At 40.1% G+C, this 26,183-nt stretch overlaps 1 protein-coding gene and 1 long non-coding RNA gene across 5 annotated transcripts in view; one reads left to right on the plus strand and one right to left on the minus strand.

Annotated features, from left to right (window-relative positions):
* ZNRF2 (zinc and ring finger 2) overlaps window positions 1-21,898 on the minus strand; it is a 59,571-nt gene extending 37,673 nt beyond the window's left edge. The window contains exon 1 of the mRNA XM_017818017.1: window positions 21,371-21,898. Coding sequence (XP_017673506.1) covers window positions 21,371-21,860 — 490 coding nt within the window. The 5' untranslated portion in view covers window positions 21,861-21,898. The remainder of the gene's footprint in view (window positions 1-21,370) is intronic.
* A 544-nt stretch (window positions 21,899-22,442) lies between these two features.
* LOC108498793 overlaps window positions 22,443-26,183 on the plus strand; it is a 23,750-nt gene continuing 20,009 nt past the window's right edge. For all 4 annotated transcript variants that reach the window (XR_001875305.1, XR_001875308.1, XR_001875306.1 and 1 more), the window contains exon 1: window positions 22,443-22,542. This is a non-coding gene — a long non-coding RNA (uncharacterized LOC108498793). The remainder of the gene's footprint in view (window positions 22,543-26,183) is intronic.

A 26,183-nucleotide genomic window follows, 5' to 3' on the forward strand; every position in this document is an offset into this window, starting at 1 on the left:
AGGGAAACTTCTAACCTGTGGACTCATTTACTTTCATTCACTTGAAATTAGTGAGAGTAGAGTAGGTATGGTTGTTTCTTTGTTTATTTGGATTTGTTGGAGGGGGTTTTTTGTTTGGGTTGGGTTTTTCCCAGGGTAAAAGTATGGCTTATTAGAACTGAGCTTATTAGAAAAGTCCAGGCTGAAAAATACCATTCATCCTTAGCACAAAGGAATTTTGTTTCGGGATTAACTTTTTATTTAAAAGTACTGACGTCTCTGCTTATCATAAAGAAGCCTTTTGTTTTTAAATGGAAAATTCAACTAGGAGAATTTCACTCTGCCTTGACCCCCCCATTCTTCAAACGTGGAAAATATTTACCTTAGTGTATGGACTATTGCCGAAACTAGGGTGTTGGAATAAACCAGCCTTATAACATAATTAAAGAGAATATTATAAAATGAGGAAAGGTCTAGGGGTTGGTTACAAAACACGTAATTTCAAAAGTGTACACTGGAATTATACCATTAAATCCCTCAGTATTAATGTAATTTAAGTGTTTAACATGAATTATATACAAATTTTGATAAAATGTGAGAGCAGTTTCTGGAGTTTGAATGACACACATTTATGTAATATAATTACTAGTTTTGCAAAAGTTCCTCTAAGACAGAACCTTTTAAGAACATTTGTGGATGTACCATCATGAAGAAAAGACACAAAATGCCTAATAAGAGGAACAGTAAAGAAGATGCATAATTAGTTCAGAAGAAGATAGAACTGAAGTCAGAGACACAATCCCCCAAACAAGTTTTCTTAACTATTGTCAGTAAAAGCTGAAGAAAATCAAGCTATTGACTTACATGCTTTAAACATATCAATCATGACATATTTGTCTTTATTTTACTCTTTTACCTCTATTAAGCAAGTACATAGCACCCATACCATATTCTGCAAATTCTTCCAGAACATCCATAAATCACAAACCAACACAACATTCAAATGACATGCTGCATCATTCCTACCACAGGAATTAAGTGGTAGGAATGTAATTACCAATGTAATTCTCACCTTTTCATGTGTAAGATGTCACTGTTTGAGCAAACTGTTAAGAAATATTTTCTGTATCACTCACGTTTTAAATAACCTTTGTAAAGAATGCTACTAAGCATTTTCTATTTTTTGCTGTTTACCACTGCTGCGTTGGTCTATCTGTAAAAACTGTTGACAAATTTGATTAGTTACCTATTTTAAACATCTATGCTTAGAAGAGAAACATCTAGTTTACATTAACTAGATCATGCTAATAAGATGTGCATATGCATTGCATACACACACACACAGAGCATAATAGACTGTAAATAAGTTTTAACAGGGATGTACAGTTGTAAAAAATTAGACTAAATGATATTTTGACTTTTCAGCAGTTTGAAAAATGACATCTTAAATGCTTTTACTTATCTAATTACAGATTTTATGTAAAATATTACATGCTTCCATTGCTTTACTCATCCATAAGGCTACTGAAGGTAAGAGAACCTGCAGCTATTTAAGAAGTATGTTTTGTTCTTCCCTGTTCAAACACAATCACGATTTGTTTTGTGATATACATATATATAAGAAATACTCATAAAGAAAAAGGAGACACTGTCTTGAGTTTGAATACCGAGATAGCCCGCAACTGCAACATGCTAATAAATTATATTTTAAGAAGAAAAGGTGTTGGGGTTTGTTTGGGTTTTGCAATTTTTGTTTTGGTTTTTTTAGTGACTATGACTGCTCCTATTTCAGGAATGTCCTTATTAAATCAGTATCACAGCATGCCACATGCTGCAAATATGTTTGTGCGCATATATGTATTAGTCCCTCCTCCAAAGAGCTTACACTCCAAAATAGACACGGAAAAGCAATGGTTACAATGGGAACAATGTCACCATTATATACTTTAGAAAGGCAGTAAGACTCGCCCTGCCTTACACAGAAAGTCAAACAATTCTCCTAAGTCTCTAGGTGTCACTTTATATAAAAATGCTTATTTGCCTACAATGACATTGAGAAAGGGGCACAGAAAAAGTAAATCATGACAAATTTGCTCTGCTTTTCCATGTGGCACTGCCTTCTTAACCAGAGCCTTATCTAATGAGTTAGCAAGGCTCTACCACAGATCCCTAAATCCAGTGACTGTGCAGTTAAAACATTTATAATAAAATGCTCAATGAAAAGAGCATTCTGGGTTTTGCAGCATAAAGAATGCCAGAGTTTGAGCCTGCACTCCCCTCCAACTTATTTATATGTTCATCCCTTCACCTTCTTAGCCCGCCTGCCAGGAGTATATACAACAATTCAGACACTGACAGGATCAAAGCAGCAGCCAGAGGGCAAAGACAAATAAGTTACATTTAAGTAAACCCTTACATGATATAAACAAAACAAACCAAACAAAAAAATACCCACACCAAAAGACTGTGGACTTCTAGAAAAAGACACAATCAAATGAAGGATGCACCCCAAATACGTACTATATACCTACTTCAGCAGTAAAACCTTACTTGAGAAAATAAAACTTCTATGATGCATGTTAAATAACCCAACACCTAGCCCTCCTCAAATAATAAGGATTTAATTCTGTTTAGACTCCAGCTTTTTTAAAGTGCAAAGCACTCATTAAAAAATAATTTATAAATCTTTTATCACTTCATACATCTAAAGTCCTGAGATGACACTACTCAGGACTATTACTACTACTACTAACCAAGTATCACAATTATTAGAGACACAGATTTATATGTATTTTCCCATAGTAGCTTTTCATTCTAGGTTGAAAAAAAATTACAAATTTCCAAAATCTTCTATGAAGAAAACTATCATTTTCAAAAGGCACTTGCAGTTAAGCTAACCATTGTCCAAACAAGAAAGATTTTATACTGCTAAGTATTTGGGGAATGAATTGTCACATTGTTACTTTTCACAAACCAGGTTTTAAGAATTAACAATTACCATAATTTATAGGCATTTTGTTGTTTCAAATTAGATCTCCTCCTTTATCTAAGAGGAACATTAGTCCCTCAAAAAGACTCGTGTTTCCGTAGACAGAAGATTTACTTTAAATGTCTTATAAAAGTCCCCATGATGCTCTTGAAGGATAAATCTCTCACACTTAAACCCCGTTACCAGTTTTCTAAGAAGGCTTTCTTATTTTGGAGTTTAGGAGAGGTCAAAGGAGCTCTTTCCCTCATGGACACCAGCTTAAAATCCCCTCAGAAGAAGCCCTCAGAAGGCAGGTAAGTCCACTGCACACAGATGAGTGCACTAACAGCAACTGTGACAAATTTCACAGCATGACCACCAATAAAACAGCAAGATTAAGCCAGATCTGGTGAAAAGACAGACCTGTTTCTGCTCTTCCAGAGCAAACTCTATCCATATGAAAGAGTTCTGAGAAGTAAGCCATAGGCAAGTAAAGGACAGCCTCTGCCTCCAGGCTTTGATGTTTTATCTTTGCAACTTTTTTAAAACTTGCCTTTAACTATCATTTTCAAAAACACCTAATAAAAGTTTTTAAGGGAAGCCTGGCATTCCTGTTGGTCATCACAAAAGCACACTTTTCCTCTCTCTCTCAGAGGTCTTGCCATACCTGTCCTTTACAGCTGTTATATCAAATCAGATATTATTAAACTAGGAGATGTGTCAATAACAGAAACCAACTTTTATGTTTTTTTTTTCTTTTCTTTGAGATGAAGCAATACTCAATACAATTCCTGACTCTGGGCAACGAGAATGCCACTTAAATCACTAATTTATGTCTTTGCTTTCCAGAAGTGTGTAGACATTGTACCATTCATTCTATTAATCCTATAATCTACAACAACAGTTTCTGGTTTGGAAGACATCTTTGCAGGGCAGTGGGCAGGCTACAGAAAACTAACAGCTCCCTAATCCTTCAGGGAGTTCTTCCAGCTCTAGGTTGAAAAATGAGTGAATGCTGAACTTCTTTTGTGAACAAGAAGACTTCAGCCTGACACACTGTCTGTCAGGTACTTTGCAAAAATGTGGTGGGACAGATTGAAATTCTGCTCCTGGTGTAAAACGAGTCCTTAGTTAAACTGTACTAAAAATGTCCAGAAGCTGGCCTAAAAGGGAAAAATAGATGCAGTTGTAAGGGTTATGTCATACACATGGGAATAAAATTATTTTATACTGAGAATTCATTTTTGGGTAGAAGTCAACATAAACATGAAAATTGTCCTTCTTCACTATTGTGTAGTAGGACAATTTTTATTGACACATTCAAAACAATACTGAAAATTAAGCTCTTAATTAAGGAAGGGCGTTCACAGCACTTAACATCTACACAATGACTTCCAGAAGAAAAATAAAAACTTCAACTCATTACCCAGGTTTCTACCTGCAACAAAATTCATACGGGTTGCACTAAAACTTGAGACAGACTGTTCTTGTTACACTTTCACCCTCTAGAATGATACTGTGACAGCTTCAAGGGGAAAAGCCAAATCATATGTTTCAGACACATTTGTGTCAATGCAGCATGTTTCTAACCTACAACATAGGCAGGATCATAAATCCTGCAGTATGTTATTGTTAGTCTTGGTCCAGGCTGGTATGTCAAGAAGTTGAGGGTAGCACCATCTAGAAATAAAACAGCAAGCCTTTTGGAATCAATTCCATGTACTAAAAGAACAATACAGTATTCCAATCTATTAGTATTCTGGTAAGAAGCTACACAAAACTGAATCTTTAAAACCAATTTAAACAAAAACTCTGATCTCAAATGTATTAATACGGACACCTACAAAGCTGCCTTTCTTTCATAGACAAATGGCTTGCACACAAGCAAGTTATAAAAGATATAGGAACGTCTTCTAAAGAACCAGTTATGACAACTTGTATTATCAATTCCTATTCCCACAGGGACAGTTTTACAGGAAAAAAAACTAAAGTGAGGCAAGGAAAAAAAAACCTTTAAACTACTAGCTTTTGTTTTGCACTGGCTAATCTGTTAAAGTAGGTTTTAAATTTATTTAACTGTAAATGCACATGGTGGGTTCCATCCTCAACCAAGCAAACACGAACAGCATTTCATTCACTGTCCAATCTCCACATGTTTCTGTAACTACCCAGGGAATAAGCTATCCTTATACCAAACTTAAGAAATCAGAACACCAGGGAAATAACTTCTAGAATGTGATTTCAATAAAAACCTTTGACATATAAATAAAATCATGTTACGTATCATCTTTCAAATGAAGCAGGTTTAAGGGGAGGAAAAAAAAATAATACTGAAAGGTGGAATGCAACCCTGGAAATTACCCAACAACTTGCCACACTTCCCAGATATATGGCAGAGGTCCAACCTAAACAAAGCAAAGTTACCCATGTTAGGGACAAGTGGTTTGGAAACACATCTTTTCCAGGACACAGAGAAAACTCTAGCACTAATTTTTGTTAAATGATAGATTTCCATTTTTCATTTAGAAAATATACTCCTACAATTGAAATAGCAAAATCAGTTTATTTTCTTTTCCTCATGAATATCACTTTATTTCTTCCAGTAGGGAGGGAGTACAAGAAATGCACATGGGTTCCTTTTTCATTTGTTTAGTAGAAAAATTAATAAAGTTGCCAATGTTCTTACAGAAGCTGGTATATGGTATGTTAGTATACTGAAAGATCTTCAGCATAAAAAGGAATTAATATTTACTTAGGATACCTACCCCCAAGGAAAATCCTGCAAGACATTTGTGAAAAGGTAACAGTAAGTAGGAAAAAAAGCACATACTATCTTAAATAAACTGAAGTTAACAATATGAAAAAAATATTCAAAGTGCATAGCTCTTTGCAGCAGAGTCATTAAAAAAAAGGAAAAAGGTCACTAAAGTATTTACAAAACTTGTTTTCACACATGAATCAAAGTATTACTGTGTTTTCCATCTTGGCTTTGAAAGCCATTAAATGAAATTAATTATTTACATGTTTTGTTCTTTTTCCTCCACACAAAAGATGGATCTTGTCTTGTTAGCTCAACAATACTGGATGCAAAACTATCCCTTTTCAAAAGAATATCACCTTGTAGATTTTATCTTTTTATCAAGAAAAACTAATGTTATTTCAAAAGGTTAATCTTTGTTATCTTTCAGTGAGCCTCCTACTACTCAAGGCATCTTTCTAATACTAACTCAAAACTTATCAGAAGTTTCTCCAGATTTTAAACATTTAAGATCAAATACTTTAATCACCTCATTTAAAAAAAGCAGTGTCACATAGTGTAAAAGAAAAGTGAACAGACAGTGTGAGAACAGAAAGGATCTGCATAGCTTGCTTTTTTTTTTTCTACTTCCACTTACTGTAAAGAACCAAGCAGGGAAGTCAAGTTGAAACTACAAGCCTAACAAAACTTAAGCAGAAAATGAGAACTAGCTCCAGAAAGTCCTTAAACCACATGAAAAATAAACAACAGATATGAAACTAAGAATAAGGAAGCTAGCTTATCACCATTTTGGAAAGCTGTGACAAGAAATCTATTTTCTAAGATAAAAATGAGCAAACAGATGACGATTGAACTTCTGAAACCTAAATAAGATTTTCTAAAAAAAAAAAAAAAAAAAAAAAAAAAAAAAAAAAAAAGCAACACAGAGGAACTGCAGGCCTATGAGTCAGACTTAGAAAGAATTACAAAGAGCCAGGGAAGTGTATCTGGTCTGCTCTCAAGGCTATGAAAGCTGTTTTCTGTACCACAAGGTGCTGGGGCAAATGAGAGTCTATCACAAACTCTTGGTCTTTTAAATACAGTTCAGTAGCCTAACCAGAAAGCTTTGGGCCAGCATGGTACGTACAATTCTGTAATTGCCGCGGTTTACCTGCGGGCTATCGATACCCGGGGCGGCGGGAGCACCTGGACGGGAGTGGCAGCGGGACGAGGCTCCGCCTGAGCTGTCCAGGGTGCGGGTGCTGAACAGGTTCTGCCGGGGGAGGGACTCCCCTGGGGCGCCGGCTTCTCCTCTCCTTGGCTTCGACGGAGGGTGTATTCAACCCCGAACAATTTATCCTTGATTACTAGTCTTTTGTTAATCCTGCTATTAAGTGCAGTTAGCCAAATACCACAACAGTGACACAAACATATATGAGGTCTGTCTTCCCCAGCCAGGCCAGAATCAAGCCCTTTCAATGGTTTTTACTCTAGGCCTTTGGGCAAGATTCATGGCTCAAGAGCACAAAGATAAAAATTTCAGTTTGTGTACCAGGATGATGAGGTATATGCAAATGCAAAAAAACCCTAAAATTCCCCTCTGTTAATACAGCACCAGTGCCAATTTGTATAAACAGTCACAATGGTACTTTTGTCTGTGTTACGGAAAGGTTTTTCGCAGCCCAAACAGCTGCTTTGAGTTTTAAAGAATAATTGCTTCTGGCTTTCTTGTTTATACAAGAAGCAGCAGCTTCAAGTTTACTAGCTAACAGAAACAATAACACTAGATCACTCTCTACACAAGTCTGTTTTTAATGAATTCTCTTACCAATCTATCCTCCTGAATCTGGCTAGGCAGGCAGACACTGATAGAAACAAGCAACTTAAGTTTTTAAAGACAGTTACTTTATTTTTCAATGATGTTTTCTTCATTACCATCCTGGTCCTTTTCTGTCAGACACATAGCAAACTGGAGCTTTCTACAAACCTAATTCAAAGTAGGTGGATAAAAAAAATGAGAGATACTGAACTCTAACAGTGCAATAAATGCCCTTTCACTTACATTTCAAAGTTATATACCTCAATGAAATTGTATATAACAGCTAGAAAGAGTTACATACAATTCAAAAGGAAAAAAGAACCCTTTACGCTTGTAATGAAGGAAGAGCTACTTGTTAAGAAAAATGCATCAAATGCAAATTTCTGCATTCAAAATCGGGAATCAGTTGTGAAACACTAAGAGTAATTTGTTCATTAGGAATTTTTCCAATAGCAAAATTAGTTGTCAAAATAAAATACCTGAGGAAATAAACAGTTTTCCATTAAGAAAATAACAAAGAATAGACAAACATCATCACTCGGAATGGGCTAAACAGAGCCGATCCTGCACTCCAGTGCCAGGAAGGAACTGTTAAGCCCAAGTTCTCTTCAAGTGCTAAGAACATCAACAAGGAAGCTTTTGCCCACACATCACTCATTAGAGTTAAATCTGTTCTTGTAGCCCTTTTTGGGTAAAATTTGGGGGGAAAGTCATTCTATGCCTACTAACCTAAAAACAACCATGAAAATAATTTAAAATGTCAAATGGCTTTCCGACACACTCTGTAAGAAAGGAACGTGCAATGTTTAAGTATTGCATACAACAATAACAGTTGTATCTTTCCTCTGTATTTACCTCTCTATGGACAAGTACTTGTGGTGATATTCCTACTCCTCAGTTATTGCCATAGCATTTACTGACTTTCAGAGATAGGAAAGCACCATTAAAATTTGCTTGCAGTTTGTAGCCTTCTGCAGAGAGCTACAAATCTAACAATTTAAGGATCTGAATACTGAGATTACAGAAAGAGCTCCTTCCCTTCAGAAGAGGAAGGAATCCTAGTCAGTTACAGATGACAATTCCAGACAAGTGGGATTCTGCTCTTCGAGGCAGATTTGTGAGTATATTAAAAGTTCTGCACGTGTAAGATTCACTGACTTGAGTAAAGCTGTCTTCAGGGTGTTTTAGCTGTACTAGTAGCTTAAAAACATCATACCTAGTACATTTATCATCACCTCCTGAACGAGCACGAGGCTAAATACGCCAGAGAGAAACTACGGGAGGAAAAATGTAAGAAAAATAAGGTACTATCTCGAGGCTTTTCTTCCTTTCCTATTTCTATATGAAATTTCACGTCTGAAATCAAATTGCAAGCGTGTAATTTTGCAAATTTACAAATCCTTAAAGCATAAACAGAAAACCAATAGGATTAGAATTTAATACGTTGACATTTAAGTTCCACGCTTTAATGCCTTGTGCTATATGTACAGCATATTTACATGGTTAGATCTTTGGGGAAGCAAGTGTAATCACTTTTAACTCATCTGTGCTTCAAAATACTGCTAATGAAAATTTACATCACAATTTTCAATCTTGGGGAAATGCAAGTTAGAAAAACTGGAGACAAGAAAATACCTAAAAATAGATCCCTAAAATAAAGAATTTAATCAAAATGGCCTCTTTTCTCTTTGATATAGAACTTTAGAATTATCTGTTTCAGTGTGTTTCTCTTCAGTGTCATTCCTCCATTAGCACTACAGGTATATAACAACTTCTAGATAAAACTAGGATAATGCAGTTAAAATCCAAATTGCATATAACACCCAAAATTGTGTCTTTCAAGTAAAAAAAAGAAACAAGTCTGAAACTCAAGCACTGTTTTGACTTGAAATGTATTTTTAAGATCCAGCTAAATCAGTATTTCTGCACATTTACTTTTGTTTTCAACAGTACTTCAGTTACTAATAAAGGTGTTGCAACTAAGATGACTCATCCACACAGAAAACAGCATAAGGGCAGGAAAAAGGAAGAAAAGAGGAGAGGGACTCAATAAGTGACACAAACAGAGCTTTAGTGTCACAGTACCGTAGTTTAAGAGCCTGGAAAACAACTGCATCAGCACTCATATCCACGTATCCTGATTCCCTCTAAGTAAGAGTAATGTAACAAACACCACCATTCCATAGAGACCTTTCCTCCTCCTCTTTCTTGCTTACAAATTTGGGATCCTTTCCAAAGGAAAGGATTTCCTGTGAGGGTAACATTTGCTGGGGTGCTTATGTTTTTCACTCATTTTAATTCTGCATCTTTGTTGATAGCGTCAGGCCATTGTTGAATACAAGCATTTGTTTTTAAACATATTTCAAAGAACGCTTGCATGCTACAGCTTACAAAGTTTTACAGTTAAGAATAGGCTGCCATGGGACACTGTTAAACAGTCCAGAGATAGTGCAAATCCATGATGGGAAAATGAAGAGAAATAGAATCCCTAGAGGTGCATCTTATAACTAATATTTTGTAGCACTTTGGAAAATACAGACCATGTTACAAACATTACAGCTAAATACAAGTAGAAACATTTGACTACTTCCAAGCATTGAAGAGGCTTCCTCATGTGGACAAATTATGCATCACTCTTGCGTTCTTAACCTGCAAGCTATGGTATTTACTGAACAAAACAAGGGGAAAACCAGAATAATCACCAAATTGTTGTCATGTCATCTGGACCAGAATACCTTCAGGTCTCCCATTCTCAGTTCATTATAGGAGAGCTAGTAGGTACAGTAATTTCCAATACTAAAACAGCCACGTAGCCCACATTCTCTAGTGTATGTTTTCAGCATTGGTGAGGTACTGGAACAGGTTGCCCAGAGAAATTGTAGATGTCCCATCCCTGTAAGTGTTCAAGGCTAGGTTGGATGGAGCTCTGAGAAACCTGATCTAGTGAAAGGTGTCCCTGTCCATGGCAGGGGGAGTGGAACTAGATGATCTTTAAGATCATCAATGTAGGATCCATGATCCTACATTAGCCCAGCACCCTGTTTCTCAGCATAGTTAGCAATCCAGGTGTATCACCAAACCAACAACATGGCTGTATAGCTTTTCAGACGCAGAAAACCAACAGCATTCAGTACCACCCTGCATCCTCCTTCAATACCAGTCTATACCCTCCATACTACACTTGCCATTTTCATTAGTTAAAGAACAATTTGTGGTATGGCAGAGATGGAAGGAACAACTTTCAGATAGGAAAATACGAGAATCAATTCTCCAATACACTTCAACAGGGATCCATTTTTGGATGCTTTTGGCTACTTCTAGCTCTGCTGCCAAGTACATGTTTTTCATCAATAAAATACCAATTCACCTAAGATGGAGGTCAATATCATTAACCTATTATTAATAATCAGGCAACAGCCATACATAAGCAAGTATTTTGCAGAGAAAGATTGACATGTCTGTTACAACAAATATAAGGCAAGTCATTCTTAGCATTGATAAAGACTCTTCAGAGTAGAATTTCTTCCAAGAGTTGAAAGAAATTACAGACATTAATTTCTACTGACTATTCTAAAAGCAAGGACTACAGCTACGGTCCTAGAAACCTTTTGCTCTGACAGTAATTTAAAAGGTCAAATATTGAACACATTTTTTAAAGAATGATTTAGCCACTGGTCAAAACTACAGCTAGCCAACCCCTAAAAGAGAAACAACACTAGCCAGAATTTAAAAATTAGAATGCTTTTGAGAACCGCTCCATGACCTCAGATTCTATGACAGCATAAGTATGTGTGGATAGGAACAATCTCAACACTGCTGTCAGTCCAAGCAGTCTTCAGCAGACTTAATTCTAGCTCTCTTTTCATAAATTAATAGATTTCCCCAATGTATTAAACAGTTTAACATCAAGAAATTACATCATCCAAGCTTAAAACTCTTTCATACGTTTCTTTGAAATAAAGCTTTAAAGCAAAATCTTTAAATACATATAAAAGGTTGGTTGCCTGGACACCTGTAGAGCGAAGTCATATACACCAACCCAGCCCACTAGAAGGAACTTTTGCCCTCCAGTTCTAAATGTGTTCATCACCTTCCTTTTGATCTGACCAGCTGAACACAACTGTGTGCTTTACAACCTGGGCCGAACCAGTTATCCATTTCCCCCATTTGCACAACATAAAACACATTATTTGCATTAGCCTTCTTATTTCTTTGTTTGCAGCAGAACTGTGTTTCCACAGAACATTTCCTCCACTCCCCAGTTTTATGCTGTCACTGGATCTTGATCTTATCAAGTGCGTGTAAACTAGTTTATTCTGGTACACAGTTTATTATGCTAGCAATAGAACCTGTATTTTCTCCAAACCAGAAGCTATTTCAGTACTGTATTTTATTTTCAATAGCATTTTCAAAATCTTGGTTTTTCACACCCATGGTTACAAAGAAGCTCGGTATCATGTGTCTTTGAAAATGTTATCACTTACAAAACACACAAATTCACAGATATGAGACACTTGGATATAAACTAATCCGAGGCTGAACTGGAGCAAACATACAATTAAAATTAACTTAAGAGTAATGTATTTCAGTCCTTAAGAAACGAGGCAATGCCTGTACACTTGTCATCTAGTATCTAAACGTCACTCATCTAGTATGCAAATCTTAGGATTGCCAAATTAGATATTCAAAGAGTGTTTCTTTGATAGCATGCAGCCCTTTTACATATGTGATTTTCATGCTGGCTTCGTTCATGTGCTGTTCTAGTAGATCATTTCTCTTTAGCCAGCAACAGCCTTATGGCAGTATTTCATGGGTGGAAAAGGTATTTTCTTTCTTTACACAGTACTTTAAAAATAAAGAATGAGTATTACAATTATGTTTTATTATTTTGGAACTGTAATTCATTAACAGATTACTAGAGCTTTAACAAAAAGCCAGGTCTTCTTTGCTCTGCCTTGTACTTGGCCAGTCAAGCTAATTGTCATTCACAAGGCACTATTCCCATAATAAAATGAAAACAAGTATCTATCCACACTGATCTGACTACCTCTAACAACTATACTCACATGGATAAGGGAGTGAAAAAATCCCCAAACCAAAACATTCAAGCCAGCCCTAATTTACCATTAAGGTTGCAAAATCACAACATTCAAAAATTAAAATGAAGACAGTTGCATAGCTGACCCTGTATTTAGGCATTTTACAGCTGAACTCAGTCATACTACCTTTCAGGAAACTTCATCACAAACAGCTCTGAAGATGAATCATGATTATCCGGTTTAAAAAACTGTAGAAGCCCTGAGCTCCCCCTGCACAAGCATAGTACACCTTCCAGTATTCAGAATGCAGGTGTGTGACTTTAAACTCCTTCTTCCCAAAGGACAACACCACACACAAGAAAATGGACAGCAAATTCTCAGGTCTGGCATCTTAGGCTAATTCAGTCATCCTTGCTTTAGAGTAGTCTGGTCATCCTTGCTGATACAGCAAAAACAATGAGAAGAGGACTGCTCACAGTGCAAGCAGTTAAATGACCATAGAGAACTGCATTTTACTATTGTCACTGTTCTTTATAGTCTGGAGATCATCCACCATTATCTCTCTGAAATTTGCTTGACTGATGATGCTCTGATCTATTTGGTAGCATCACAGCATTTTCTCAAGATAAGCAAGATTTTTTTCCCCAAACTGGAACTTCAATCCATATTCACACTCAATCCATATTACACTGAAGAATATGAGGAGTGATGTTCTTCATTCTACAATAAGTAAAGCTTCTAATAGCTGCAGGAAGTCAGGATTAAAAAGCAACATGATTTTTAGGGAACTATCTTTGATTCTTGACAGGGAGACAATCTATTTTGTAAGTTTTCTGAAAAACTATCACCGGATCGGTCTGGATTTCATTATAACAGAAATTTAAGATTCTCAAAAGACTGCTTGTGTGTTCAAGCAATCTGCAGAAAGCACCTCTAAGCAGACTTTTCTTTTGCTGCACACGGAAAACTTCACATCTATTACTGTATGCTCTGGCAGTTTTTATTTTAGCAGTACAGAAAAACTGCATTTAGGTTACACTCAGCACAATTCAGCAAAAACCCATCCTTCAATTCTGTGTCATATTCAATACTAAAAGACAGATGCATCTGTATTTTAATAAGACATGGGGTCTTCCCCTTTTTGCACTGAGTCCTGACAATTTGAAAAACGTGGTAAATGCCTTAACTACATTTCAACTCAAAAAATTGTATATACACCAATACTTTAGGAAAAAAAATCCGGGAGAATCATAACTAGGCTTCATTTTTTCCCCAGAGAATAGCCTTTATGCATGTTCAAGCAATGTGCTAGTATTGACATAACAAAGGCTGTCATTTACTAGTATTGATAGCATTCCAGATGCTAAACTAACTTCCCTATCTAAAAACTCCACCTTCAACTTTTAAAACCATAATGAAAATGCAGTATAAATCAATCTGACAAAGGATTAATTATGGGAGCCCAACGAGGAAGTGTTTTGGAATACCACTAGTTTTAAAAGCCATTTACAGTTAAAATGTTACCAAATAATTGCTCTATACAAATGACACTTCATATGGAAAGCCAAATAAATTGTAACAGCTTGTTTTTTCTTGCCATTATTCTTAGGTGAATTTATTATAAGTTACTAGAAGACACGCATAGTGCATGCCAGATGAGAACTCTGTATTTATAGCACACTAAGTCAGTCAGCAAACAGAACCTACTAAAAATATCCCCAATGGTATGCAGCACACCCATACTTTAGGGACACTTCACAGGCTGTGGTGGTCTGATTTTTAGACAGAGCAGACAAGCAAAAAGAAAACACCCAGGTAGGTCAGTTCCTAAAGACAACTAAGAGTAAGAGTCAAATCCCACACAACACTTGGTATTCTGTTTGGCAGGCAGTCAGACACCCTAAGCCCTATGAGATTTTCCTACGTGCTTCCTGATCTCTCTAGGTCAATACTATTCAATTTCCACGCAGAAAATAGAAGCATGTCCTGAGTGAAAGTGAGAACCAGCCTCATTCTTTCTATGGCTTACACTCCCATTTTTGCAAGCATCAGGAATTTGAAGCCTACCAAACAACAGACATCAAAGAGATCTGGATACACACCGAGACATCCTTATGAAAGTCATAATGATCATTTACAAAGGAAAGGTGGCTTTGGGAACACAGGCACTTGTTTAGGGATTATATAACCCCAGATAACAGACAGCAAAAACACTTTCCTAGATGCTTAAGAAGTGCTGTTCTGGTTTTACTCAGGTAATTGTGATTTTATACAAATTGTTTTCTTTTGATTGGTAAGATGCATGTCTTTAAAGATATTTCACAATAAAAACTAAGAGCATTCAAAGGTTTCTCACTTTCTTTTCATGGGCTAAACATCTACAAGAAAAGCACGCTCTGCTACCAAAGTAAATGAACACAATCTGTAGAAATTACCATACGTCTCTCCTGAAACCAATTAAGCTATTAACGGGCAGCAGACACACTGCAGAAAATATTTTAAAAAAATATAAGATAGGTTGCATGCAAATAGCAGGGAAAACCTACCTAAAAATCTCCATAACATTATTCAAAACTTAAAAGTTTCCTGCAAGAGTAAGACAGCAAATCAAGAACATTTGCATGATCAAGTTTTCCATGAACAGCTGGCAAGAACAGGAGAGGAGAACTTACCCAAACAGATGTGTAGGCCATGTGTTCTAAAAATAGTTTTGAATTTCTAGCAGTGACAAATGGCTTTCTTTATAAGACAGAGAAATTACTTGGGAGGTTGTTGGAGACTAGTCTGCAATTATGTGCAAAACATGAAGAGAGACACCCTGTCAGAATATCTGGGCAAGATAGGTATTCAGAAGACATTAAAGAGGAAGGCCTTTGTTTGAACTGGCACTGCAAAGGCTCAATCAGGTATTATCACTGCCTTGATAGCCAAAAGAAATATTTATATACGCCATTACAATTAGGTAGTTTCCTTTTCTTCAGATGGTTAACTATTTACATTTCTCCCACAAATGCAGTGCTGCTATTTTTTATTATTTGGCTTCTTCTAACCCCTTCCATTTACCATGAAGGAAGAGAAAAAAAAGAAGCCCTTCAAAGAGCCTCTATCATACACCTCAGTCTTTACTTCACTGCCCCAGGCTCCTTATCACAGAGACCTGTCTCCAACTGAAAGAAATGAAAGATGGCTCCCAGGGGCTTCAGGAGCACTACTAGAAGCTCCAAACAGTTCTTTCAGCTCACTTTGTCCAAACACTTAACATTTGAGACTAAAAGCACTCTCTAGACTGAGCTGAAGGAGGCAGCTGGTGGTTTTGGAACTTTTGCTACTTTTTCTTGTCCCCTCTTTAGGAGGGTTTACACCTTTGCTGCCAACCAGGAACTGTATGCTACACACTGAATGCATGCAGAACAGAAGAGCCCACTAAACACAGGAACAGTGAGACCCTGAAGAGGGATTGGATTCCTCAAACCCTTTTGTCAGAATAGCTCTTCTGAAGCCCCTTATCAATAGACTTATCCTTGGACTGCCTTCCTAGCACATTGGATTTTTCAGTCTGTATTTTAGTTAAGGGGATGTTAATACATTTCCAAAATCTCCCATATCTTCAGAGACTGCAAAACTGACTCCTGTCTCTCCTTTGGAGTCAACTCATTGGTATAACTAATAGAAAATGAGGCACACTATCTCTTCCCTCTCCAGCTATGTGGTTGGAAAGTTATGTGTATGCATACAGACATGTTTGTATTTCTCTCAACTTTCAGACTGGTCTCCATTTTAACCTTCTGCAATCAGCACACTTCAACCAGCCTCTAATTCTTCCAAAGTGGACAAACATGGATATGATTGTGTTTCACTGGCACAGCCAAGTGAATAGAAACAAGTCAAAACACCAAAGCAGAGACAGCTCCTTCACTTTTACTGTTTTACACCTTGTAAGACCTATGAAGTACGACAGCAAAACTATCTCAAAATGCACATGGGATTTTTTTTGTGTTCACAACAGCAAATAGAAATTTTATCATACCTTTAAAAAAGGGCAGAATTTGTTATAGTTTTCATTAGACTAAATCTTTACACTCTTTCCTCATTCTGAATGGCTAGGAAGCAATTTAGAGAAATACATCAAAGATTCACTGGCCTTCCTCAAACATAAAAAAAATTCCAACTGCCAGGAAGATACATCTAGTGGTACCAAGACATACAGGCTGAAACTACAATAGCAAGTTTCACTGCTTCTAACGTGATTCACATGGACAGGATATCCCAACAGTCTCACTTCAAGGCTGGCTTCACAGCACTTCTCCCAGTTCAGGGGGCGAAAACCTCAGAGCTATTCCAACTCCTCTGGCTGGTAACATGGGAGCAGCATTGAAGTTTGAATTTTTAAAAGTTTCATGATTTCTCAAAGCAACAGTACTTGTGTCATACTGGAAGAGAAGGGCAAGAAAGCAAGCAAAAGATAGTCATACTCTCCAAAAAAAGGTGTGGGAAAGATGAGAACCTCAAGAACATATCCAAATGCATCATATAACTAAACAGATCTGATGGGAAACCAAACAAGATGTGACTTTCTAGTCAGTTTGAGAGATGTCTAAAAAATTTCTTTTCTGAGAATTCACATCATTCTTCTACTGATACCTGCTTCCTACAATCCAGTTAGGAATTCAGGTTATAACCTGAGGAATCGATTCATTAGTTCTACCAGCTATTATTACAAAGAGATGCTACTATAACATATCTATAAGTTTCTACCCATACTGTGCAACGTACATTCAGTAACTAGTGATAAATCTTGTACTGTAAAGTACTTCATAAAAAAATGTCTGATCATTATTTGGCTTAAGAAGTACATAACAAACTTCCTTCTCCTAATAAGAGATGCAACTCTTATGCACATGCAACTTAATCTCCAAATTATTACTACAAATCTTGGCATATGCCTGAAAGCTGTTAACAGTTGTATCTGACAACACTATATATTTAAAAACCTGTCTATAAATACATGATAAAAAATTGTATATGACTGTATACAACACGATCTGAGATTTTGATAATATTCGTACAGTCTCTGCTCAATCAACTTGAATAAAGAACTGATGTGGAAATTAAAAAACTCAGTGTGAGTTTCTGCTATCTTTGGTTGAATTTTTATATATTACTCCCCAAGATACTCTTCAGACAAAAAAACGTTTAAAGCCTTTGTTGTATTATAACAACATTCCCAAGAGCAGCTTTAAATTTGAACACCTAGGCGTTTTCACCAAGAATTCTCCCAGTTATGACCACCCAGAAACAGGAACACAAACACAAAGCAGGTTCTGAGTAGCTGTCAACATTTTAAGTGATGGAAGTAACACATCAGCAGTTACCCAAAACAAAAAAAATATCAAAAGACCATCCATTTTTGGCTGAACCAATTGCTGCAAGCATCACTGACAAAAACAAGGCATACTGTAACTACAGCAGTAGCTTTGCTGCAGTGCTGACAGTGTACACACCACTATGTAATGCCTAAAAACACAGTGGAAAAACTAACTGTGGATCTCAGGGTCAACTCTTCTACACACTGTTCATAACAGAAGGTAAGAATATTTACTTTGGGGAAGTCCCATTCACTGAGGAACAGAGAAGGGAAACTACTGGTCAAAATTCCTGATAAGTGTTATCACCTTAAAGGAAGCTGGAACTTGTTACTGTGCTGCAAGAAAGCTCTTGAATGTCACGCACAGGTTTGGCCCCTGCATCTGGGAGTGCCATAAGATCTTAAGGAATTTGGGTCTCACTCTACTTAATGCTCTAAGCCTACTTCAGGCATGCTCACAGCACAAAGCTAAACACGCATATATTTGTTTTGTGAGACCAAGGCCCCTAATTCCTGAGTGAATTGAACTCTCCTAGAGATGAGGCATAAAATCACAGAGCAGTATTTACTCCACTGTATGTTGTTCATAAAACTGCACCAGCCTGAGGTCAGACAGGAACATGAGACCTTCACAGTCAGGAAAGGCTTTTATTACTACAGTTCCTATTAAAGGAACATAGACAATAACTGAACGTACTTTCCAATACATTGACATAATTTTTATATTTTCATTCAAATGGCATATTAACAAGCATAGCATGAATTTAACTATGTTACTTCAGAGGGTTAGTATTTATACATTACTTCAGCATGCAAAACAACTCAGTAAAAGTGACAATAGAGTGTAATTTACTAATGGCAAATTAATGACAGTAATTTAACAAATGCAACACCCACGTGTCACTGACTGATGAAGCCAAGCAGTATGCCTAGAAACACACATAGCTGGAGATTCAGTTCAACTTACAGAAGTTATTCTTGTTCTTTTTTATTTTAATTCTCATAGAATTGCTATACAAATCCTCAAAATTAATTTTGGCAGTTTTCAGGATAAAAAGAAATAAAAAGAAACAATTCAGCTAATTTGCAAGTTACAAAACAAGGGAGGGGACTTCAAGCATGCTTATGATACACAAGATAAATGCCAGACACCACACCTAGACAAGCTTGAGCTAGTTACCATTAGGACAAAAACAATGCTTCAAGTTATTTTTCACCATGCTGATGCTACTAATGTATGATCTCCAGCGGGGCTACTTGCTCCAAGCATCCAGTTCTTACAAGGAATCAAGAAAGCACAAAGCATGCAACTAAATAAGGATGGCAACACTGAGTGTGATATGGGGTGATGTATCACTGATATCACAAAATATTTAAATTGAAAAAATGAATAATGTTTCAAGTGAGTCCTTTCATAGGTGTTGCAGTGTTATATGATTAAAGAGTTGTTCATCCCAATAGGATATACTGAAATTTTTAATGAAGAAGTAGATTCATGACCATCTTGGGACCACGTAAGGGCAGTGTATCTTGAAAATTGCTACTCACGCTCTTCACATATAGCACTCCTTATTTATTAGTGAGTAGATAAAGAGAGTGTACACCCCTCCTGGTATTCTTTCTGCACTGGTAAAAGCAACAAGCTTTGCATCATTTCAGCCTCTATAGTCTTTAATATAACAATGTCAGAGATTTGCAAAGGACAAAATACACTGTAGTAGAGCAATTAAAAAAATACTATGTGCCATAGAAAAGATCGAATTCAGAGTTACTTTGAAGAGACCTTCCTGCATCTGAATAAAACTTTCAAGGTTATTGATCCTCATCACATTTACATTTAAACAACTCACTCCTGGCAGCAAGTCAGGTTGTAATATAATGTTTAAGCCAGGAGACAAAAAAAGTTTCACCTTTGAGCAACAATTGGCTACCCATTCTAATAATTCCCTTTTGCTTAGCCCGAGCTGCACAATGCTCCATGACAGGGGCATCCTTTCATCACCAAGAGAAACGTATGCACCTTATTCCTCCTCAAGCTACCTTGATGGTGTAATGAGCATCCTTCCTACAAAGCACTCCTACTGAGTAGCTTAGTACTATGGTAATAGTTACGTTTAATTTCTAAAGAGAAAATATTACTATAATGGGGTTTGACAGGTTTCTGTTAAGGTTTGACCACTGGGATGAGGCAGTTTTAGAAATAGGAAATAACAGCTATGTGTCTCGAAATCAACACACCAACAAGAGGCGGTAGGTCATACGGCTAAAACCTCACATACCCTGTGAGGGTCAGACCCCAGACAACTCTGCTTTGGCTAAAAACTGGTTGAATTACAGAAGACAAGAAAATCAACCTGCAACAAATAGTATTTACAAACGGATCAACAAGAACACAGAAACATAGGAGTTTTACACTAGCTTCTTCTTCCCCTCCCAAAAAAAAAGCATTTGGGGAAGTTAGTTAGTATTTAGAAAGGTTAAAATAGATGTGTATATATGTGAATTATCAATTCAATGCATCCATTAAAAAAATCAACTTGCACATTAACGTTTGACCTATATAAGCAATGACCTTTAGAATAAGCAGTACTGAAAGCAGTCAGCAACTTTGAAAGCAGCTGGCAACTAACCAAGAAGATTTTTAACTTTAAGTTAAAGAACACGGGCAGCAAAAAGCTCGTCCTATACAGCCCAATTCATCTCGGTATCGCAGGAGAGACAAAAACCTACTACTTGCTCCACGTTTAATATGCTTCTTAAAGGGCCTCAGCTTCTTGGTTATTTCAGTTTAGCCGAATGTTTCTCAAGCCTCGAGAGCACGTGTGCCCATCCTCAAGGCTACAGGGTACCGGTGCTGCAAGCCTTACTCCAGTGGCACGGGCAGCTATCCGGCTCTACTCATCTCTTGCGGGGGGAAGGAACAAGGAAACTTATTTTAACTTCTGTTTTTCTTCATTGACTTTCTGAACAGGGAACACGAGAACTCGGAAAGAGGAACAAGCATCAGCCACACGTTAATCAGTACCTAAAGAGGAGTTTGGTCCGATTTTAGAATAAACGGCGGAGACACATGATCCAATTAAATTCTAATTATGTAAGTAGTAGGCAAGAGTATTTACACAGGCACTGATTACAGCTATTAGAGCCTAAAGTCGCCGGCTGGAGACGCTCCGCTTCCTCCCCCGCCGCCAGGCTCGTCTCATTTTTAACTTCCCCCCTTCACAGCCCTCCCTACAGACAATAGGAGACGCCGGCCCGAGAGCCCCGTCTCCAAACCCATGCCCCCTCCGGCGGACACCAGCGTGGAGGAGCCGCCGCTCTCCCCCGAGTGATGTCCCCGAGTCCCACCTCGGGGCCGAGAGCCGGGGAAAGACCCCCCACACTCACATCCCACCGCCTGCGCCCCCAGCCCCGCAGCGGTGGCAGAGGCAGCGAAACCCCCCGCCCCGCCACCGCCCCTTACCTCCGAACAGGTGCGGCGAGAGGTGCGCGGGCAGCGAGCCGATCACCAGCCGAGGCCCGCCGGAGGAGCTGCCGGAGGAGCCGCCGCCGCCGCCGCCGCCCCCCGCGGGCCGCTCCCGGCCGCCCTCCTCCGGGGTGCTGCTGACCGAGTCCTGCGAGCCGTAGGGGCCGACGCTGTGGAGGATGTTTAGGGCGGACTGCGCCGCCCGGGCGCCAGAGGCCGTGGCTCCCCCCAGGGACCTGCTCCGGGGTGCCGACCCCGCGGCACCCCCCGCCGCCGCCGCTCCTCCGGCCGCCGCCGCGCCGCCCGGAGCGGCGTGAGGCGCCGCCGCCAGGTGCGCGTACCGCCCGCCGGCGCCCGCCGAGCGCCCGCCGGTCCCGTTAGCGCCGCCGCCGCCGCTGCTGCTGCTGCTGGAGGAAGGCAGATCCCCGCCCGAGTACGCCCGGGTGCGGCCATTGGCGGCGGTGGGGCTGCTCTGCTTCGCGCCCATGGTCCCGCCGCCGCCTGGCGCTGCCCGGTGCCCTTCGCCGCCGGCTTCCCCGCGGCGCCCGGGGGTGGTGGCAGTTCGGCCCCGGCGGGGCGATCCGAGGCGCGGGTCGCGCCGGGGAAGGGGGAAAGGGTTCGCCGGGGGAGGGGGACGGGTCGCTCGGTGGGTCGGTGTGGAGAAGGGAGAGCCGCCCGCCGGGATCCGGCTCAGCTGGCGGCCCCGGCGCGGCCGCTGCTGGCGGGTCCGGGGCGCCACCATGAGCTGCTCGGGACGGTGCTGGCTCCCGCCGCGCGGCCTCTTGGCCCCGCCGCCGCTGCTGCTGCTGTGCCCGCCGCCGCCGCGACCGCCGCCGCCATCCTCCTCCGCCGCCGCTGAGCCCTGTGCGGGGCACCGGCGGCAGCAGCGCCGCCGAGGCCGCTCGCTCGCCCGCGGCGCGCCGTGCCCGTGCGAGGGAGGCGGGAGGGGGCGGTCGCCCGGCGCAGCCGCTCCTCTACCGTGTCGCCATGCTGGGGGCGGCACCAGCGGGCGGGGTGCGGAGCGGTTAGGGCGGGCGGGGGCCGCCGCCTCTCTTTCCCTCCCCGCGCCCGGCGGGAGACCGGCCCCCGGCGGCGGCGCAACGAGCCGGGCCCGCCGCCTTGCCCCGCCTCCCTCCCCGCTCCTCCCGCAAGGTGCGGGGCAGCACCAGGTGAGGCCCCGCCTGGGCTCCGGCCGTGCTCCCTAAGGTGGTTAAGGAGGTTCCTTCGGTAGGAACCTGCTGGAGAGAGACACACAGACACGCACGCACACACACACACACACACATTCACGAGGGGGGCTCGCTGTCCACCTGCCCGTAGGGGCTGCCCTGCCGGGAAAGGAGTGAATGAGCAAGAGCGCGGTGCTCGAGGGCGGGAGGCGGCCCCTGGGTCCGCTCTCCCCTCGAGCCCCGGCAGGTAAAGGGGGAGCGGAGCGGTGCAGCGGGAGGCGGCTCGGCGGGGCGGGCAAGGCCGGGGCGGCGAGTGCCCTCCTGCCGCCCGGTTCTCTGCTCTTGCGGCTCCAGCAGACGCCCGGATGCCCGACCTCGGCGGCCGGGTTGCTCGGCTGGGCCGCTGCCCGAGTCCCGGGCTGGCGGGGCGGGCGGTGTAAGGGCCGCTTGGCCCCGTCGGGAGCTCTCCCGGGTCCGGGGCTTCCAGCCTGGGCGGTTTGCTGCCAGTCTCGGCTCTCCTGGAATGAGGACATACCAGGAGACATATGGGACGTATGGGGAAACTGGACAAGAAGGATGAAAATCTCGTGTCTCTGGTTCACGGGCGATACAGGAAAATCCCGTAGACCTCAGTCTCTCACTCAGAGAAAAACTCATATTTTTACACAAGAATTGACTAACCTGAAAATTTTGGCCCAGTGAATAATATCCATGTGGATAACAGGCTTGGTTTGCTCCTGACAAAATTATCAGAGACATAAAATTATTTTGTTCTTTAAAAGTATGTGATGTTGAATGTCATGTACATTGAATTTATATAAATATGATTCCTACAATCACTCATTCAAGGAAAACTGTTTTTATGGATTACTGTCTGTTCTAATACAAGGTATGTCACCATGAAGCACTGCTACACACCGACTCAGGTCTCTCCATCATGCTGTCTCGGTAGGGACCCCAACTACCTTCCTGCCTGTGTCACAATGGCATAGAACCCAAGCTGATTTACAATTAACACAATAAAACTGATCAAAACCTTAATTAATACACAAAGTATTATGTAACATTTTCTGTATTACATGTTATTATTACATGAATTATGTATATATAAGGTACAAACCTAACATTTACATGTACATGTTCCATTTACATGGAACATTACATGTACACTTATGGCATATTTGATGTTCCTCCTCAGATGCAAATAGGCACAAAGGCCTCCCTTTCCCCCTCCTTTCACCATCTCTGTTACAACTGCATGTGGTCGTGTTCTGGCATCAGTGCAGCTCACAGCTGAATTTGCAAAAAGAGGTACCATAGTTGGGGGTGGCACAAGAGATTACTAGCCCCAGCTCTTCATTCCAACACCACTTTTCTGGATAGCTGAGACACTGTGAATAATCTGAACCCCATTTAGAGGATGCTGCTGTAAACTATTGCCCGTTTCAGTAAGAGGCAGTGATTCCACAGCTGTCTCATAAACAGCTTGGTCCTTTGTGTGCTGGGTGCTGGGCAGACAGCTGGGGTCGATAATCTGCCGTCCCAAGATATGTCATCCCCACTTGTGAATTATAAGATGCAGTCTCTCCTAGCAGTGGTAGATACTCCAAAGTAGATCAATCATGAGCACTTTCTTGTTGTTTTCTACAGAAAAAAAAAATCAGTGTGAACACACTGTCTGCTCTACCACTGATTACTTTTTAAATACTTGTCCAGCTTCAGCCAAATCTCAGAGACATTAATTGTATAGAAAATAAATGGTTATGTAGAAGATAGAGATCCTAATGTTCCCACCAAAAGGAAAGCTACCGTAGGAATTCCTATCTTGCTAGATTCCAAGAATCTGCTCAGGCAAGGGATGTTGCAAACATGACTCATAATTTCTGCTGCTCACAGAATGCCTGTGGCATGTTGAGCCCTATTGGAGCAGGTTTAGAGGGAGCATGCTCAGAGTTTTATGGAGTTTTTAAAATTTCCACTACTGAGTGCTAGTAGAGCTGGTCAGCTGCTAGAATAAACAGCATTTTGAAAGTAGTGCATTGCTACACAGTACCACAGTACTTTCTGTATTTTTTTTATAGTGGATCTAAGAGTTGAGCAGATATTAAATACAGATTATATTTGACTGTGAATAACCTTTTATTCAATTTAGGATTAAAATATAAAATCTATGGGGGGAAAAAAAACTCTTAAGACATCTAGCCAGTTACTGTCTAACAGTCAGAAAATTACCTTTAACAGCACAGGATATGTCACAGAAAAAAGTCACAACAACAGTCCAGCCTGTGTTCCCTTCTCAGAGAGCATGACTGTTTCCTATGCTTTTGGTTTGTTTGTTTGTTTTTTTGAAGGCTTCAGTTTTTGTTTTGTATCTAGGACATATTTGCAGCTCTCTCACTATCAAGTGTGAGTCTAAACAAGACACATATCTCAAAGAACACCTAGATCTTCAGAAAAGTGATGTGTTGTGCCTCTGAGCCAGCTTTCTCCCCTCTATTCTCCTCGTCTCTCTTAAAAATGGTTGAATAGAGATTTTTCTGCATATTGAAATTTGCTTTATATCAGCAACAGTACAGTTAGGTTTTCAGGCTAACGTTTCTTCTAACAAATGTCTACTAGTCTTTTAGTCTTGTAAAGGCAAGTACCTGGCACCATAACCTCCACCCCTTTGTTCATTAACACACTCCAGAAATAGTTTGCATAAAAAATTCTTAAGTTAAAAAAAAGTAACTAGTGATGAAACAGTACAGGGAGAAAGTAGAATATCTTGGTGCTGACCATATTTCCACAGATTTCAAGGACTCAATGGAAAGCAGATAGTTTTATAAAAATTGACTTTGATAGGCCTATATGGGTGAATGCTGCTATTATTCCTGTGGAAACATATCTAGGGACTCTTATTCATACTTAAATAAGCACTACTTGTTCCTTGTCCAGGATAGTGGGAAAAAACTGGTTTAGACAGGCAAATATACTTGCTGTTCTTTGTTACAAGCTGCATACCTCCACTTCAGTTCTGGTTACACCAGCTCATCTATCAGCAACTGAAAATAATGAACTTGTTTCTTGACCAGTTTCCTTGAACATACCAAGTGGCAGGTGTGCCCTAGGCATACAAAATTAGCCGTCAATTCATAATATTGCGCATTTTGGAAAATGTGTGCTGATAAATGGAACAGGGGTCTGCATTTTACTCAACAGTGAGCTATGCAGACAGATCAGCCCCCCTCTCCCTCCCTGCCCCCTTCTTTGGTGGCTTTTAAAGGGACACTGAAACAAGGATTTAAGCAAGGTTTCATTTCTGACAGAAGCATCTGACCCTGAACTAATAAAGCCAGCCAGAGTTTCATTCTGTTCAGAACTGATCAGACACTCTTTTCTAAAGGAGAAAGATTTAAAAAGTAGCAGCACAGACTCATAACATGCAGCTTAATTTTATAATAGCTAGTGTGGGCTCCTAAAAGGGTTTGGCCAACTAGGTTTTCTGAGCAGTTACCAAACTAGAAGTGCACAATGTGATTGGAAGAGATCAATGCAGTTTTTACATTACTGTTTATTTCATCTGTTTAAAATAAAAAGTGCTGCACACCGCTTCTGCACAGATACTGAAAACAGACACTTCTGATGTGTTCTGTTGCTCA

The sequence above is a fragment of the Lepidothrix coronata genome, unplaced genomic scaffold, assembly GCF_001604755.1.
Source record: "Lepidothrix coronata isolate B3197 unplaced genomic scaffold, Lepidothrix_coronata-1.0 Scaffold64, whole genome shotgun sequence".
Classification (NCBI taxonomy): Eukaryota; Metazoa; Chordata; class Aves; order Passeriformes; family Pipridae; genus Lepidothrix; species Lepidothrix coronata.